Source organism: Dendropsophus ebraccatus, chromosome 8 (assembly GCF_027789765.1).
Source record: "Dendropsophus ebraccatus isolate aDenEbr1 chromosome 8, aDenEbr1.pat, whole genome shotgun sequence".
Taxonomy (NCBI): domain Eukaryota; kingdom Metazoa; phylum Chordata; class Amphibia; order Anura; family Hylidae; genus Dendropsophus; species Dendropsophus ebraccatus.
This window is the reverse complement of record NC_091461.1, coordinates 24,635,926-24,655,923: the sequence shown is the minus strand read 5'-3', so window position 1 is coordinate 24,655,923 and position 19,998 is coordinate 24,635,926. Positions and strand designations below refer to the sequence as shown.

The following is a 19,998-nucleotide window of genomic DNA, read 5'->3' as shown; positions in this document are numbered from 1 at the left end:
CTACACTGTTCCGGTGCAGCGAAGCACTTTATAGATGTACATAATGGGAACACTTCACACCTTACTTTCTACGGGATCAAACACATTACTGCACCCCAGAGAGGAGGCAACAGACAAGAACTACTCCGCAATAAGGAAGCCGAATATATCTTTAAATTGGACACAAGAAGCCCCCTTGGTCTCAATTACAAGAATGACCTTTTATACCATTACATATATTAACTGTTATATTACTTTTGTATCATGGGCATATCATAATATTATTTATTATTTACAGTATATGTAGTCCCTCATTACTAAGTAGTATTTTATAAATATTGCGTGCACATCTCCACATTTCTACATATTCACGTGTTTGTGGACATGTACACACTTTATTATTCACTCACATACTCTAGATCCCACTATCAGGTCATGCAGCAGTATGCAACCCTTGATTATATGTGAATACATTATAGTTACGGAGACATACATATACACAGACCATTACCTTATTCACAACCTAGGGTTGCACTCTGCACACATACAAAGTGTCACAACTTGTGCACGACAACACAGTAAAGCTTTATGTACATAGAGAGTTGCTATTCATGCACGCCAACATAGTGAATCCATAAACAAGTACTAGGCTTGCAACGTGCACATTGACCTGCCTATATGGAATCTACCCTAGGAGCGGTGTTCACACTGTGCGGCTTAGTTGCTTGACATGCGATAGAACGTGGCATTTCATTATATCCATATATAACTTGGCCGCCAAACACGCTCCAACGTGGATTATGTGTTAACCACACTCCACTATTTATTCTCCGTATCACATCATTATTGACAATACATATATCGTATGATCACACTTAGTGAACCTATTTCTTGTAATGTGAACTGACCGTAGTGCTAACTAAACAATGTTCAAGCAGGAGCATATCACTGATTGCACGCATTCATCCCACTTGCACACATGTGCACAGGGAAACATCCTATTGGCTATCATTTGTTTTTAAATCTCCGGTCATACATTGACCACTAGACTATGACTAAGCGCGCATGCGCGAAACGCGTCAGTCCTTCAGGCTACACAGCATGAGCTGTTTTTTAGATATGTTCTAATAAAAGTTTTTGAATTTTAACTCATCACTTGGAGTGCCGGATCCTTATCACTTCTGCAACTACTAACTTGCAAAGGTGGCATCAGAAATCTGATTTGCATATCCTTCTTCCCATAATTCCTGGTGGAGCATGAATTGCCTGTAAAGGACCTTACATGGGCAAAAGAACACTCCTTCTGCTGATCAGCCCGTAAAAAAAGTGACCGCGATCAGCGGAGGATGGGCAAAACACCCGATCCTCGACTAATCGTCTGTTTAAAGCAACCCTTAAAATTTATCGGTTTGGCCCCACATCTTCCTGTGTAAACAGGAGAAGTGTGGCCGATCACCATAAAGGGAAACTGACAGCATGGATATACATATATGTGTGCTATCAGTTTCCATAATTACACAGCACTACATTCTTACCGCTGCTGTGAGCTGTCATCCTATTCTACGACCTTCCCATCCAGCCGATGTGTCTTCATTCAGGAGGAGGCTGGGCCTGAAGACACAACAGCTAGATAGGAGGGACGGAGAAGGAGATGCTGGATCATAGGCAGCATATGTACATCTGTGCTGTCAGTTTCAATAGTTGCACAATTGGACTGTTGTTGGTGCAGCCCGGACGCTAGATTTCTCGTGGCGTGTAAAGGCACCGCAAACGAGTGTCAATCTCTCCTATGGTGAATTCCGCACGCTACGATACCAAATGTTTATTTAATTTAATTTTTATTTGTAAAATGGGAAAGGGGGGTGATTTAAACGTATTGGGGAAGGGGTTTAGATTTTATATATATATATTTATGGGATTAATTATATATTTTATAGGGGATTAATATAAACAATCATTAAATTGCATATACTGATCAATGATACATGGTTGCATAGCAATAATCAGTTTTATTGTAGCTACGACAGACCAGAGGTGAGTGTCCTTCCTCCGTCTGTCAGGGAAACTGATCGGGACTGCGGGGGTCCCTATCAGTCAGTGACAGGTACTTCTCCTGTCTCTGACACCCTTAACTGCTGCAATAGCTATAGATCGTGGCGTTTAAGGGGTTAATGACAAGCAGCTGTGTGATTGATGCTCCTTGTCATTATAGCTGGCACCTGGCACATTTATGTGTGTGGGGCTGCTCACACTGAATTAAAGGGGTTAAATGAAGAAGTGGTGCCAAGGGGTGCGCACTGTTGAGAATGAGTAGCACCTACTGTATAGTGGGACTGACAATTTTTTTTTTCTTGGTGTGCTTTGGTATTTTACTGGATGGATGTCTATCTATCCATTATCTATCCCTCTGTCTGTCTCTCCTTACACCCAGTTATTAGTATACAGAGATTAATTATAGCCGTTGCTGCTCCCCACTTCGGCTCAGCCTTCAGGTCACATCATGTAGATTGGAATCTTTATAAGATGCAGCAGATTTCATTCTGACAGAGCGAACAATCTGACAAACAAATGCTTTTGCGTTCCGGAGCAAACCCTTGAGAACCTGACGCCGGGGCTGGAACATTGCAATCTCTTTGTTTAATGCAGTTGAGCTCTCAGGAGTTTTCTTACATATCAAAAACTTAACAAAAAAAATATACAGATGAAATTCAGCTGAAAGTGAATAATCTGTATCCGTGTTTTATCCGGGTTGTGGGACCGGTAATGCTGACCCAACTTTCTATTTCCCAGTCTACAACTGGATGGATCAATGTGATTGATGATATTGCTTGTCTTGTCAGGAAGAACCAATTACAGTCATATATAGTCAGGTGGTTTATTGTTATAGATCTGAACAGCTATTGTATTTTTTATCTGTTTTCTTCACCTTTTATGCGGGTTGGGAGGAAGTGAGGACAATGAGCACCAGACAGCTAGTTTCCATTCCTTCCAACAATCCTATTTAAGACCGTCCATAGAGACCGGCCCATAATAAGGACGTATACATAAGTGGACAGGTTTGTGCGTTCCTGGTGGAGGGGCTTCAGTAGCTGACTGACTATCTGGGGCTTTAACATTAAAAGTGATTTATAATGCACAGTGTTAGATTTGATAAATAAAAAAGTGCGGAAAGGGGAAGTATCCTGCCTCCCTATGTGACCTCCTGAAACTAAACTAAAAATTTCTCAGGTCATACTGAGCGCGTAGCTTCTGAGCAACCACTGTCCTAAAATGCGAAAGAATTCACTATAGATCCAATGTCCTTGGACAGGTACAGGGGACAATGAGCAACAATAGCTATTGTGTGTATCAGTTGTTGGTCACCCTCAGTGTAATCCGGTCTGTGATGATAAGGAGGAGACTACTGGGAAATGATCTGAACAAACAGTAAGTCTCAGCTCTTACATTTATGCATAGTGGTCAAAATGTAAGAAAAAAAAAAAGATTTCAGGATTTTTTAATATAGAGAGCCAAATGGAAAATAATAATAAAAAAAACTCCGCCTGGAGCACTGCCACGTCATCCTGTATCTCCTAATGATAATCAATGAAGGGGACAGGACGGATGATGCGGCAGTGCTCCTAATGGTGCTCTGGAGTGGGGTTTACCCCAACTAGCAGTGCAGGGCCAGCACTGAGGAGGAAGGTAAGACACATACCTTCCTCCTCAGTGTCCCCAGCTCTACAGGGGGCTATCAGCAGGTTAGATTTGTCTAACCTGCTGACAGTTCCCCTTTAAAGGGGTTAACCGACTATGCCTAACCATGGGCGTACCCTTGTCCTACCACCACTAGAGAGTGATCAGAGACCCTTTTATACATAAAACACCAACCTTTTTTTTTTTTTGTACATTTCCTTTTATTTTGAAAACAGTTTTAAATTTTTTTTAGTCAATTATATATATAACAAAATCTACAGGGCAATTATAAAATGGAATGGCAGAATAATACATACAGTATACAGAGAGGAGCGTGGTTATGGTAAGGTGACAGACGGATCTACGCATGATTATAGTTATCCATTGGCACGGGTCAGGCCCGGCTGAGCCATCTATAGGTGCTCAGCCGTAGTCTCTGATAGGAAATGCATAAGAGTGTGAGTAGATAATGAAAACAATCTACTACGATAAAAACAAGGATCATAAAAATTAAAACAACCTAAAATTAAGAAAGAAAAAAAATAACCGTCATATATACAAACTTCTGTACAAGATGATGAAACAGGAAGCGGCAGACATCACTAGCAATGCCTCAGACTAGTACAATACTTTTTATTTGCTTTTTTCTCTTGTATGTATAGTGCTCCCTTAGTATTCTACTACATAAATTAGTATCCACAGCTCAGTAGCTCAATGGGGTTTTGTTTTTTTTTTTGTATTTTTTTTCTTCTCTAAATGACTTTCCTCTACGGTGATTGCACAAAAAGGAAAAAAGTCAACACGTTATGTCCCAAATGAGGTAAATCCTGCATGGGTAAATACAGTTCTCCATACATTGTGAAGGTGGCGCTCTACTGCATGATCCCGGAATCCACTGATGTCTGCCTCCTGCTGGTCTTTGGAGGGGGTGGTGGTGGGGTTTTACTGGGTAACGGAGGTGGCAGGTGCTAAAACAAACATACAAATGTGACAATTAATATCTGCATCACAACAATGGATGGAAAATGTACAGATAATATAGCTGACATGTATATTTCCTGTGAATAGAGCTGGATTGTAATACCACATATAACCTGAGAACAGGGGTGGCGCTGTTTTTCCAAGAAGGTAGTTGTGTTTTGTCTAACCCTGGGTAACCCCTTTAAATAATCTGGCATGTACAATCCAATCCAAATGTGCACAATTCACCTTCCCCTGCCATTTACTAATGGTGGGAGACCCCCAATGTGCATTAGGTTGTTGGTTGTACTTGTCGGCCTTAAAGGGGTTATCTAGTGTTAGAAAAACATGGTCACTTTCTTCCAAAGACAAGTCAACTCTTGTCTCCAGTTCAGGTGTGGTTTGCAATTAAGCTCCATTTACGTCAATGGAACGGAGATGCAAAACCTGCACCCAAACTGGAGACAAGAGTGGTGCTGTCTCTGGGAGAAAGTGGCCATGTTTTCCTAATATGGGATAACCCACTTTAAAGGGGTTGTCCAGCAAAAATCTTTTTCTTTCAAATCAACTGGTGTCAGAAAGTTATATAGATTTGTAATTTACTTCTATTAAAAAGCTCAAGTCTTCCCATTACAAATCTATATAACTTTCTGACACCAGTTGATTTGAAAGAAAAAGATTTTCGCTGGACAACCCCTTTAAGCCTTAATGTATGGCCAGCTTTAGGGACAGAAAATTATGGTGTCACTTGATATGGTCTACAATGGAAAAAAATAAACAGTGTTTCGAAAATGTTGGAGGCCATATCCCAGCTGGCTGTGCTGCTGTTGTATGATATCGGGTACAAAGGTCTGTACCCCCTCCAGTATTCATTTCTATCCACCCTACTGACTTTTTTGGTAGATTGTTAGGTAAATTAGAAATAAAATTTTCTTGTTCAAGGGAGAGAAGGATCAGGCATGTTGAATTTTAACTGCTCAATCCTTTTTTCTTGGTTAGATAAGCCGACACAAGAGGAGCACCATCCTAAACACATGACCATTCATGTACATGGAGGGAATAGGAGGGTGATGGACGGTTATTAATATAAGCGCCTTCTGATAGTGTCTTTCATGAAGGTTAATTCTGTTAGTATTTGCTATTTTGCTTAAACAACTAAGATATTGGAATATCAGTAAATATCCAAAAAGTCCAGCCGTTCCCATTGCATTGTACATGAATTCTTCTATATTGCCAATAAAGCACTATGAGCCGGACCCGTGACTGGCGGCTTTATATGGATTACGCTGCAGCTCAAATCTCTAAATAATAATAAAGGAAACAACTCTAAAACACAATCTATATAATAGCAGCATGATGCAGAAGTCAATCCGGATCCTCAGCTGATGAATGATACATGGGGAGAATCACCAGCACTTACCATACTCATATTACACCAAGGCTACAACTTTATTTTTTATTCTGTTTTTTTATTGCCTTTTTTCCAGCACTTTATTACACTATAGTTAAATGCTGATAAAAGCAGAAATAAAATACATTGCAGAGTGGCGCGATGTGGGATCTAATCTGTAGTATCTGTATTATAGACTCTATGTATTAATCAGCAGCTGAAAGTAATGAGGGGCACAGGACTGGGTCAGATAGGGACAGTCTCTTGGGATATACTATATCTGTCCCTGATGCAGGTAGCAGTCACCATCCAGGTCTATGACTCAGTGTATACTGGACTAGGTCTCTGTCGTGACTACTTTTAATACATAAATCCCAATGGATCCATCCTTGGTGTCTTGTTACGTGCGGGGACGCTTCTCTTTCAGATATGAGGAGTCTGCCAGTTCACATTAGACCCTATTCTAAGCAAATTCACTGACTCGCACACACCTCAGGGGAGACGAGAACCTTATGTAAAAGACACATCTGCATCATAGCAGCAATCTGTCCTCCCACTATCCACACAGCCCCTGGATTGTGTCCAAGGAAATGAAGGGACAACCTCTGTGATCCTGAGCAATCACATCACTGTATATGTGTATGCCGGGGTGATACCTAATCTCCTGTCTATTTCCTATTCTATCTATCTATCTATCTATCTATCTATCTATCTATCTATCTATCTATCTATCTATCTATCTCTCTATCTCTCTATCTCCCCATCTATCTCTCTATCTCCCCATCTATCTATCTATCTATCTATCTATCTATCTATCTATCTATCTATCTATCTCCCCATCCATCTATCTATCTATCTATCTATCTATCTATCTATCTATCTATCTATCTATCTATCTATCTATCTCCCCATCTATCTATCTATCTATCTATCTATCTCCCCATCTATCTATCTATCTCCCCATCTATCTATCTATCTATCTATCTATCTCCCCATCTATCTCCCCATCTATCTATCTCCCCATCTATCTATCTCCCCATCTCTCTATCTCCCCATCTATCTATCTCTCCCCATCTCTCCCTATCTCTCTCTCTCTCTCCCTATCTCTCTCTCTCTCTCCCTATCTCTCTCTCTCTCTCCCTATCTCTCTCTCTCCCTATCTCTCCCTCTCCCTATCTCTCCCTCTCCCTATCTCCCCCTCTCCCTATCTCTCTCTCCCTCTCCCTCTCCCTCCCTATCTCTCTCTCTCTCTCTCCCTATCTCTCTCCCTATATCTCTCTCCCTCTCCCTATATCTCTCTCCCTCTCCCTATCTCTCCCTCTCCCTATCTCTCTCTATCTCTCTCTCCCTATCTCTCTCTCTCCCTATATCTCTCTCTCTCTCCCTATATCTCTCTCCCTCTCCCTATATCTCTCTCCCTCTCCCTATCTCTCTCTCCCTCTCCCTATCTCTCCCTCTCCCTATCTCTCCCTCTCCCTATCTCTCCCTCTCCCTATCTCTCCCTCTCCCTATCTCTCTCTCCCTATCTCCCTCTCCCTATCTCTCTCTCCCTATCTCCCTCTCCCTATCTCTCCCTCTCCCTATCTCTCCCTCTCCCTATCTCTCCCTCTCCCTATCTCTCCCTCTCCCTATCTCTCCCTCTCCCTATCTCTCCCTCTCCCTATCTCTCTCTCCCTATCTCTCTCTCCCTATCTCTCTCTCCCTATCTCTCTCTCCCTATATCTCTCTCCCTATATCTCTCTCCCTCTCCCTATCTCTCTCTCCCTCTCCCTCTCCCTATCTCTCCCTCTCCCTCTCCCTATCTCTCCCTCTCCCTATCTCTCCCTCTCCCTATCTCTCTCTCCCTATATCTCTCTCCCTATATCTCTCTCCCTATATCTCTCTCCCTATATCTCTCTCCCTCTCCCTATCTCTCTCTCCCTCTCCCTCTCCCTATCTCTCCCTCTCCCTCTCCCTATCTCTCTCTCCCTATCTCTCCCTCTCCCTATCTCTCCCTCTCCCTATCTCTCTCTCCCTATCTCTCTCTCCCTATCTCTCTCTCCCTATCTCTCTCTCCCTATCTCTCTCTCCCTATCTCTCTCTCCCTATCTCTCTCTCCCTATCTCTCTCTATCTCGCAAAAAAACAAAACAAAAACCCAAAACATCTTACATTCACATGTCAAAAGTTTTGACAGGTCGAGCTCTGGTTTGTGTGCATAAGAAATGTAACCACTTTGGCCCTTCTATTTACTGTACTCAAAAAAAGAAATAGCTAGGGGGCGACACTGAGCACAGGACAATGCTCCTCCTCTGAAACAGGAAATCTGTGCACATTATGAGAGTGACCGTGTTCAGAATAAAAAAAGTTATTTCCCCTTCTGGTATAACCCATCTGGTGCTCCAATGTTACAACCAGTAGTAAATGAATTAACTCTTTAAGAACAGTTCCTATTTACAGCAGCAACCAAGTACTTTTGGTATTCTACCTTTGTAAAGAAGAAATCTGCTTACCCTATGGGGTGGAGGTGGCGGGGTCGCAGGTGGGATGAAGTCTTGGTAATCCATGACATTGCCATAGTCTCCTGTGTTACTTTTCACTGGTAGTGGCGGGGGGACGTCCGTTGGTTCAGCAGCACTGACGCCATTTTGTTCCATGCCTGGAGATGCAAACAGTACAAGTGAATGAAGCATGGTAATCCGCTTTGCATTATTCTATGTCCATTTTAAGATTCCCAGAACCACAGCAAAAATGGGTTGCTGCAGATCAGCTCCCTGCTGTCTGCTTCCTGCTGTGTTATACTGTGCATGGTGGCTGTGGTTCTGGGTGTTGTCACCCCATCAATATAATAGTGATGATTTATCCTGTACATAACACATCAATACATTTTGTCCAAAAAAAAAAAAAAAAAAACCCTTTTAAGTGGTTGTCTCATGACACCTGTCTATATGGTTTTTGAACATAAGGAAGACCCACAGGGATTTTTCACCTTGGGATTCCCCTCTCTTAGCAGTCACGTGACCTCTCTTAGGGGCCATTCACACATCCACAAAATCCTGTCCGTGTACAGACAGTATTCTGCGGACTGGACCTCGAAGGTCCCGGCATCATCATTCATAATGATGCCAGGAGCTCCAAAAATGTTTAAATCTTTGCGCTACTGTACTGACACAGCGTGTGCATGGGCAGTATTTTGTGGACGTGTCAATGGCCCCTTATATAGGAGACCGTGAGGATTATCTACACTCTTGTCCATAGGACGTGTCTGGTATAACGCTCCATTCTAGTGAATGGGACTGATGTGTGGACAGGAGTGGTGCTGTTTCTGGGAGTAAGACAACAACTTTTTTTCTTAATATTTAACCCCTCCCATCAATAGCCACCTCATTGATATTCCCCATTTAGTACCGCCATGTTGTCACAGTATACGGCATCCTACATGTAATCAGGGATATTTTTACATAAACAGGAGCCTGATTGTCATTACCTCCCTGTGATTTGCATTCATTATTCTGACTTTTCTAGAAAATGTGAGAACATTATATCCAAAGTAGACAGGCGATAATAATTATACTAATAATAATGATGATAATAGGAGCCCCCGAGAGAGCAAATCACCAGTGTCACAAGTTATTACAACAGAGACAGACTGATGTGAGTGTTTTTTTTTATACATCTTTATATAATTTTGAAGACAAAAAAAAGTCTGGTAAGGTGCATTAAAGCACGATGGCTGAGACCATTACTTACAATGTGGGTAAGGGAAGATCTATAAAGATGAAGGAGAGAGAAAACACTGGCAACCTGGAACTTGCATTGGATTGTCAGTGTAGCATTATGGGACCCACGCACCACAAAAGTCATGCCTATGGGTGGTGACTGGTACTGCCATGTAGTCCCATCAACATGGTGGATGTGTGACAGATGTGCGGTACAGGCTCAACTATTAACAGTACATTACAAGTGGAAGAGGTTTAATGGAAACTATCAGCAGGTTAGAAGAATCTAACCTGCCGATATGTCCCTATTGCACAGGAGATGCTGAGGATGCAGGGAAGTCTCTTACCATCATCCTTGGTGCCATTTTCATGCTATTCATGCCTGTCCTGATTGGTGCACTGAGGGCAGTAGTCCCACCCCTAGTGCACCAAAACACCTAATTAGCATAAAGATTAAACTCTTGCACGGAAATGGCGCCGAGGATGATGGTAAAAAACATACCTTTATCCTCGCCATCCCATGGGCAACAGGTGCATAGATTTTTCTAACTTACTGAAAGTTGGACACAGTCCAACCGAAAAAAAAAAAAAAAAAAAATCATAGTCTGTCATATAAATTACTTATTTACAGAGTGACAGAGTGTTCAGACCACGACCAATCAGAAGGAGACAGCGCTTAGCATGTTTACTCCCACCTCATGGGAGATGGTCACATACTGTAAAACTATGGAGCAGTCACACTCGCATAGACAAAGTGAGGAGAGAGGCACAGAGCAAAGCACATCTCTCCTCGCTCGTTCTCCTGATCGGGTTCAGTCTGAACACTCAGGCTCCAAACTGTCTACTCTAGGATTCCTTTACACGTACCGCCTTCACGCTGCAAATTTAGTTACAATTACAGTCTATGGCCCTTTATTCTCACTGCAGATTTCCATTAATTGTAAAAGCCATATTTAAAGGAGAAGTCATGCGAAAAATTTTTATTAAAGTATTGTATTGCCCACCAAAAGTTATACAAATCACCAATATACACTTATTATGGGAAATCCACATAAAGTGCTCTATTCCCCGCACTTACTACTGCATCAAGGCTTCACTTCCTGCATAACATGGTGATGTCACTTCCTGGATAACATAGTGATGTCACTTCCTGGATAACATGGTGATGTCACGACCCGACTCCGAGTTGTGCGGGCTGTGGCTGCTGGAGAGGATGATGGCAGAGGGATGCTCAGTGTCCCCCCAGTGCCCTGTGTCACTCAGTGTCCCTCTGCCAGCATCCTCTCCAGCAGCCACAGCCCGCACAGCTCTGGGAGTCGGGTCCTGACATCACCAGGTTATCCAGGAAGTGACATCACTATTTTATCCAGGAAGTGAAGCCTTGATGCAGTAGTAAGTGCAGGGAAAAAAGCACTTTATAAGCATTTCCCGTAATACGTGTATATTGGTGATTTGTATAACTTTTGGTGGGCGATACAACACTTTAGTTAAAGGAGAAGTCCGGCGAAAATTTTTATTAATCAGCTGCTGCGCTGGTAAAAAATTTAAAACGGCAAATGCTTACCTGCCCGCACTCCTGCTTCAGTTTCCAGGTCCTGGCTCCCTGACAGCCTGCTCAGCCAATCAGTGCGCTATACTGCCACAGCCATTGATTGGCTTAGTGGACTGTCAGTGAGCTGGAACCAGGAGCGTGCAGGGGGAGCACGGGCAAGTAAGCATTTGTCGTTAATTATATTTACCAGCCCAGCAGCTAATTAGTTAAACATGGCCATGACTGTAATTGTACTGAGTATTTCACTGCGCAACTTGCAGCATGAAGTCAACTGCAAACACAGTAAGTGTGAATGCATCCTAAGGGTGCGTTCACACCTACAGGATCTGCAGCAGATCTGCAGCAGATTTAAATGAAATCTGCTGCAGATCCTGTAGGTGTGAACGCACCATTAAGGTATATTTTAATGCCTCCCCATCATGTGTTAAAATTTATTTTCAAGGAAATTAGAAAATGCTGAGAATTTTCCCGGTCACAGCATACTCATTCTTGTGTGGACAAGCCAGGGATTGTCACTCTGGATTTCATCTTTGTAACGCTTAGGGAGAAATCCTGGGTAAATTTGCAGCCAAATCTTGTAATGATCCACCAGTAAATAGCCAGAAGGCATGGAGGGTAATGATACCAGTAAGGATATATTCACACAGTAGATTCATTGCAACAGAGAAATCTCCTCCACTCATCTGGATAGAAGAGTTATGAAAATGTCTGCAACAAACCTGCGTTTTGAAGATGCCCAACCTCAGCAATACGGCCAGGATTTCTATGGTGGATGCTTAGGGATAACACGAGATGACAACTACTAAAACGTATATGTTTTCTTTGCAGCAAGTGTATATCTATGTGATTTCTTCATCTATCTGAGCTTTCTGCTTCATGTTTGGCACCACTGCTATCCTCATATGCCTAAAATCTTCATCAATCTCATTAAAACTGGATTTAAAAAAAAAAAAAAAAAGTAACTAAAGAATTTTTTTTTTTTAGAAAAACTGGAATGATGGCAAATTAATCATGGTACACAATTTAAATAGAATAACCTACCTATAGGTGGGCTGAAGGTTAGCCTACTTCTAGGTGTGACTGGTGGTGCCTGGGGGGCAGAAGGCTGATTTGGGGAAACGGAGAATCTCCTGTCACCAACAACAGTATTAAGAACTTGACTCTTCGGCCTCTGGGGTCTTAGGGGGCTTATCTAGAAGAGAAAGATCACATTATGATTAGTAGTAAACTAAGGGTACTATTACACAGGCTGATGGGGGCCCCATAATAACTGCAAACGTGTGCCGATCTGCTAGATCGGCACTCTTTTACTGGACCTATTACACGGCCCGATAATCGTTTAACAATGGCTGCAGGGACATTGTTACTGATGTCCTTTCAGCCCTTGCTTAACCTCTATACATTACCTGTCCAGGCTGCAGGGCTTCTCTTGCGGTCTTCTCCCCGGGTCCGGCACGCTCCAGCTGAGACAGGCCGCTCTGAAGCTGGAGCGTGCGGGACCCAGGGAGAAGCAGAGTGCAGGAGGAGCCCTGCAGCCTGGACAGGTAATTTATAGTTCGCATATAGTCAGCCGCCGGCCGGTACTATTACACGTAGCGATGCGTGGTCGGCACCCGACAATTGTAGGTCCAAACCTATTTCAACGATCAGCTGATGGTCGTCGTCATCAGCTGATCGTTGTGTTTATTACACAGAGCGATGATCGGCCGGATAGGATTATCATTCCGTGTAATAGTACCCTAACTTAAGCCCCTATTACATGGGGCGATGTTGAAGAGAAAACTAGCGTTGTCAGCGCTCACTTGCTCCTCGTTGCCTGCTCGCTGTCGGCGCTATTACACACGTCGCCAGGCTGCGGGGAGTCTGCCTGTGTGATCACTAGATCGTCCGGGCAGCGCATAGAAGACAGCAGCGCTCTGCTACCACCGCTCCTATTCCACGGAGCGTCGGCAGCAGATCGCTGCTATCGCTCCTATCAAAGCAACGATTAGCCTACATCGTTCATGCCAGCTAATAGAATACGGCCATTAATCGTGTCGTGTAATAGGGCCTTTAGGTTCTTTTCAGTAGTCGGCCTGTGTAAAAGGGTCAGTGAAAATGCTGTCTCGCAGACTGATCACATCTTTTGTACAGCAGTAACATTTATAGTTATCAGTCACACATCTCCCTGTGTATACAAGAGACGAGCGGCCGATAACAACGAGCGTTAATGGCTCCATGAACAATGCAGCAACAGCTGCCGTGTAAAGGCCAATCAATGCTTTTTGGCAGCTGCGGACAGACAAGAATCTGGTAATGTAAAAGGACCACAACACCTGTATCTGTTGTGTGTAACCATCCTCACAGTTGGATATGACTACTTAAAGGTGTTAATGAGGATTAGAAAGACATGGCTGCCTGCTTCTAAAAACAGCACCTCTTCTGTCCACAGTTTGGGTGTGGTATTGCAGCTCAGTTCCATTGAAGTTAATGCAACTGAATTGTAATACCACACACAACCCCAGGACAGGGGCGGCGCTGTTTTTGCAAGAAAGTGGCTGTGCTTTATCTTATCCTGCAAAACCCCTTTATCTGAAGGTCTGAGCCCTCAGTCTTTATATGGAGGCCGGAGGGGGGAGTAAAACATACCTAAAAATCTGGTCAATGCCTGGAACAAAGATACTTGACGTTTAGTATCCAGGGCAGGATCTGTATCTCCTCGCAGAGATACAGGTTTGGTTCAATAAAAATACATCCTATTTCTTTAATAAATTTGCTGCATTTTATTTCGATAAGCTTCAGCTATTAATCTCTTCCATAATCTATATGGGTTTCTATATGTGACTTCACTGCGGGAAGCGGCGACCCCACTTACGGTCTCAGACAGGATTACGGCGTCAGACTGCTGTGGTGCAATATCAGTCGCTTTAAATTCTTTATCAAATATCTCCTGGTGCTTGCTATTCCTCTTCTCTTTCTTTTTCTCTTTTCTGTCCTTATCGAGATCATCTCTGTCCAATTTATCTTGAGAGCGATAATGCATCTTCTTCGGCAAAAGTGGCTCAAGAACAAAGCTAGGCGAGAGGAAAACTTCAATTAATCCTTTGGGACTCAGCGGCTAGTCAACAAACTCAAAAGGTACAACTTTAGAGACGGTGAGGCGTGCTATAGCTTATTATAGGTTTATACAGGTGATGCAAAAATCATATTTTCAATGATGTCAGATGTGTCCTTAAAGTGTCACTGTCATTTAAATTCCTTTGCAAAAATCAACAGTACAGGCGATTTTAGGAAACGTTGTAATTGGGTTTATTAGCCGAAAAATTTATTTTTATCATGAAAAAGCAGTTTGAAGCTCTCCCCCCTGTCTTCATTGTTCTCTATGGAGAGAAGGGGGGGGGGGGGGGAGGGAGATGAGGCACCAAAACAGGACAAAGAGTTAATTTACAGCTACATCACTGGGCTCTCTCCTCTGAAGTCATCACTGACCTCTCTGACCTCTGAATACCGGCTTTACACAGGTCCTGCTGTGTAATCCTTTGTTCTCTCCTGGCGACTAATCTCCCTCCTCCCCCTCCATAGAACAGACAGGGCCTGACTGATGTAAAAAAGTCGAGATTTCCTGATAATGAGCAGTGAATGAGAGAGAGGAGGTAGGGGGGACCTGGGAAAAGTCTTTTTGAATGCAGATAATGGCATATTTGCCTAATAAACCAAATACAAAGTTTCTTAAAATCACCTGGACTATTGATTTCTGCAGCAAAAAAAAAAAAACAGTGACACTTTAAAGGGGTTAACTATGATTAAAAAAATATAGCTGCTTTCTTCCATCGGCAACGAACCTGTCCATTGGTTGTGTGTGGTATAGCAACTCAGCTCCATTCATGTCAATGGAACTGAGCTGTAATACCACAAACAGCCTGAAAACAGGAGTGGAGCTGTTTCTGCAAGAAAGAAGCTATGTTTTTCTAATTCTGGATAATCCCTTTAAAGCCTTTTAGCAATCAGAGGTTTGTGGTGTACTGTAGTTACTGCTCACCATAATGTCAGCTTAAAGGGATTATTTTAACATCAAGGGGTATTCACAGGGGAGGAGAGAACTGGCTGACTGGTGGGGGTCTGACCGCTAGGAGTGGTGCATGCACTCAGTGGATGTATTACCCCTATTCTCAGAGGACCCATTGGAGGTCCCAGAGGCTGGATATTGGGATATTTCCTCCATGTGTGGCACAATGTAAGCATTTGATGTATGTGTCTCGGCAGAACACGTATAAAGTGTTACAGCAATGCTCTGTGTGCCTGATGGTATTTAGGGAAGGTTACATAATTCTGATAGGGAGTTGCATGAATAACAACTCCTCAGCGTATAGTTATAGGTAGAATGGCAGCGGAAGAGAATGAATAATAGAAGCTCAGCAGCTCCTGCTGGGTATATTGTCAGCCCAACAATGCAAGGCTCCAGGTGGCCACCATCATGGTCGGCTGTGTCCCTAGAATCAGCTCATACATAAACTTAGTGTCATGTCCCATTCATGATATTGCAGAGGGTCCCAGCAGTCCGACCAACCATGATCAGACACTTACAGTACTATGTGGATAGACAAAGTACACAGCCATGAACCCACTTTAAGGGCTACTCTGGTTTTTCAAATAAACTGGTGTTAGAAAGTTATACAGAATCAGAAATAACTTCTAATAAAAATCCCAAGTCTTCCAGTACTTATCAGCTGCTGTATGTCCTACAAGAAGTGGTGTATTCTTTCCAGTGCTCTATATATATATATATATACACTCTTCTGATTTAATCTATCAGAGGATACAGCCGGTTTAACACATACACGCGCTCCCACATTCTCAAGCCATTTGGTAACAAGCCACTGTCAATTTCTTAAACCTTGTCTGCTGAGTTCATTGAAATTGACGCGTGCTGGGAGAGGTGCCAAGCAGACAAAGTCCAATATTAGGCGTGCCGGGAGGCAATCTAAACAGTTCAAATATGCAACAACAAAAAAGAAACACTTGGCTTTCTTATCTAAGCCAACGCCATCATGGCTCAGCTATACTGAGGAGCGGATATCTGCCTGCAGAACAAACAGCTGGGGCAAATACTCTGACCTCCGGAAATGCTAATAGCCATCTGTAGGACTCAAGACTACATTGTGCTCCACATCCCAGGGTTTAGCTGAAGTCTGTTCATGGAATAACCATGTTGTGCGAATTGCATATTGTAAGCAGATGACTCAAATACAGAGGACTTGGCATACAAAAATACATATGGTCAGCAGTTTAGTCAGCTGTGAATGAGCCATACCTCACAGCATCGCGGGGTGTAGATGCATGCAAAGTAAAGAACATGTAACAGAATATCCACATCTTCCAGCTTTCATTTACTTCTATATAAAAGTTAAAAATATGAAGCAATCTTCTCTAGATCAGCCATGACCCTATCCTCCTACCTGCTGTTTGGTGTCTGGCTATAAAAGCCCCAATACACCTTTAATAACTGATGAACGAAGGATTGCCTGGACATCAGTTATCCCTCCTGTCTGCTGCCCACCCTCTCCATACATAGAAACATTTGGCACAGCAGAGTATTCCAGTGTTCTCTATTTGGAGGTGAGAGCGCTCTCGTTTATCGTGGAAAATCATGGAACGACCCCATACACCTTAGATTGATGGCCGCTGTACAATATAACATACCCATCAGAGCCGGGTCTTGAAGGTGTGCTGTCTGATGACACGGAGGACACAGAGACCACTGATAACGGTCTGGATTGTGAAGGCATTGTAAAGGATCTGACCATGGATCTGGGCCGGTTTCCTCTTCTATCATCCATATTGGAAGACTAAAAAAAAGAAAACATTCCTGTTATTTGCTGTATATAGATAAGCAATGGATATCACTGTAAACAGTTATAGATTTTTATAAAAGCACATAGGAGAGCTGAATATGTCTTTGGTACATAATAAAACACACACAAAAAAATCTGCCTTGAATTGAGCATTTTTCTATTAACTTCGTTGGAGGAGGGACGTTTGCTGCTGACATAGTTAGATAGCTGCTAGATCAGGGAGACACATGGTATCTTTCATATATAGTGGTACCTTGGTTTAAGAGTAACTTGGATTAAGAGCGTTTTGGTTTAAGAGCTCACACTTTTTCAAAATTGTGACTTGGTTTAAGAGCATTGCTTTGGTTTAAGAGCCCCCTGTACTGGGTGGGAGCGTGAGTGGGGGAGGGGCATAGTCTGCATAGTGGGGTCTACAGCCCTGTACTCTGACCCAGGAAGTCTCCCTCACCTTCCACATCATAGCAGATCCACTTCAGGCTGGGGCTTGCATCAGGGGACAGGACTGTGGAGGTAATCTCTCTATAGCTGTAACCCCTCTCTCCCCGGACAGAGTGTGCTGCATGTATGTGCCCACATCTGCCCTGCTCATTCCTCCATGCTCCCTGCGGTTTCTGTCAGCCCTTGTGTTTCCCATCCTCTCCATTCCTGCTATAATTTGCCTGCACTTACACTCAGCTGCTATAATGTGCCTGCACTCACTCTCAGCTATACACACTGCTGTATAGAAAAGTTTGTCACTGTCCTCCTGCATAGCTCCTTTAAGGGTGAATTTGGATTACAAGCATGGTCCCGGAACGAATTATGATCATAATCCAAGGCACCACTGTATCTGTGTCTCCATAATGTAGAAAAATGCTATTATTCTATTGTACAAAGAGTCTAAGAGGCTTTCCTGAGCTTCTAAAGTGCTGCAAGCTGTAACACCTACTTACTCCCTCTTCCATGCTTGATGCAGCTGGGAACTCAGCTTCCAGGTGTCAATCAAGCAGAGAGGGGGAGAGAGGAGGTGTTACAGCATTAAAGTGACTGTACCACCAGGCCCAGGCAGAAGCACTGGAGGCGGGCCGACCCACCCCAGTGGGAAGAAACCCCCACCCCTCCATGACGTGACTCCTTTAGAATCAATGGAGCCCTATCATGGAGGGGCTAGGGTTTCCTCCCACTAAAGGTGGGTCGGCCCGCCTCCAGTGCTTCAGCCTTGGCCTGGTGGTACAGTCACTTTAAGCAGCTTGGGAACACCCCTTTGATGCTTTGTACCAGAAAATAAAAGCATTTTTCTAAGTTATGGAAGCACAGACAGATATATGAAAGGTACCATGTGTTTTCTTGACCTAACAGCTATCTAACAATGTCAGCAGTTTGGATCATCAATTGCAGCTGACATTCCCTTTAAATATTTCCTTTACATAACCAACGTCCCTCCTCCTATAAAGGTGATAGAAGTGTCAGCAGTCTGGAACGGGAATTACAGCTGAAAGATACCTGCTGACACATTTACATCTAAAAACCTAATCCTTGTAAAAATGTAAATGATAAAAAAATAACCACCAAGTTACAGTGTGATTTCTGTGTAAGGTGCGGTGACGACACAGGATGGAGCCTTGTCGGCTGCGGAGCTTTGCACGTTTTTTTCCTCTGTCATTGCTGATTAATTGATGCACTGTAAGCAGACAGTAGTAGGGGCACTCCATCATCGCTGGCAGGCCCTTCGCCAAGCAGGGATTAGGAAAACATTATTAAGATAACATCGGACATGTGTAACTATAATGCCGCTCCTTTGTCAATGTTTAAAATGGAGACGGAGGTAAGGTGACGTTCACCGACAACGCGACTAATCTTAATTGAGGCTCGTGAGATATCACGCTGTTATATTAGTATTTAATGGACCTGTACGGGCGCCGAGGATCTGCAGCTGGACTCGATTTTCTACTGTTAAAGAAAAAAAAATAGCTGCTCATTAAAATACCCATCTGTGTGTGCAGACACCAACCCAAATATTGGAACAGGCTGCCTGGCAAAGCTGCCACCATATCTGGCAACAGATGCTCAGCATATATAGCCCTGTATGATAAATACAAACACCTTCGGAAAAAATACTGACGCCGGGGGAGACCAATTTACAGAGCACGGTGTTAATATGCCATTACTGGACATAAACTGCATTATGAATGCACCCGGTGAGCCCCTTTGTCAGTCTATGATGGTCTGTCACATTCAGCCAGCTAAGGCTACAGATGGGCTGCCGTCCTTAGGACAGTAAATGATAGATTCTGTAACACAGACACAATGGAGCGGGGGAGATTAAGCAAAGGCGGCGTGTAGGCACGAAATTTATTTTGTCTTGACAGTTCTTGCAAACTTCCACAGAAGTAGTGAAACTATTAGTAAAACAATATTAATTTTTATTCCCCACTGAGAGCCTCGAGTTTACACTTTGTTGAGAACTGACACCTTGACAGTCTATGGGAGTGTAGTCAACACCACCACCAGATTATGAACCTGAGGTTCTGCCCACCTGAAAGTCAAGGTATCATTAAAGGGAACCTGTCACCCCCCGTGCCGGGGTGACAGGCTCCCGACCCCCCGTTAGAGCCCCCTATACTCAGCTAATCCCGCCAGGTCCCGCTTCTGGTGGTGGTCGGGTGACGGAGATCTCAGCCGCTGCAGCCCGGCGCGTGCGCTGAGAGATGAGTCCAACACCCATAGAGAATGACGGAGCGCTAGACTCTCCTGTCATTCTCTATGGGTGTTGAACTCATCTCTCAGCGCGCGCACGGGGCTTCAGCGGCTGAGATCTCCGTCACCCGACCACCTCCAGAAGCGGAACCCGGCGGGATTAGGTGAGTATAGGGGGCTCTAACGGGGGTCGGGAGCCTGTCACCCCGGCACGGGGGGTGACAGGTTTCCTTTAAGA

The 19,998-nt window shown here is 43.5% G+C and overlaps 1 protein-coding gene across 1 annotated transcript in view; it reads right to left on the bottom strand.

Annotated features, from left to right (window-relative positions):
• Nucleotides 1–3,859: 3,859 nt before the first annotated feature.
• Nucleotides 3,860–19,998, bottom strand: part of DOCK1 (dedicator of cytokinesis 1) — a 302,766-nt gene continuing 286,627 nt past the window's right edge. The window contains exons 48-52 of the mRNA XM_069980039.1: nt 16,933–17,078; nt 14,108–14,306; nt 12,295–12,445; nt 8,496–8,641; nt 3,860–4,622 (exon numbers count right to left, since the gene is read on the bottom strand). Of these exons, the coding sequence (XP_069836140.1) occupies nt 4,527–4,622; nt 8,496–8,641; nt 12,295–12,445; nt 14,108–14,306; nt 16,933–17,078 (738 nt within the window). The 3' untranslated portion in view covers nt 3,860–4,526. The remainder of the gene's footprint in view (nt 4,623–8,495; nt 8,642–12,294; nt 12,446–14,107; nt 14,307–16,932; nt 17,079–19,998) is intronic.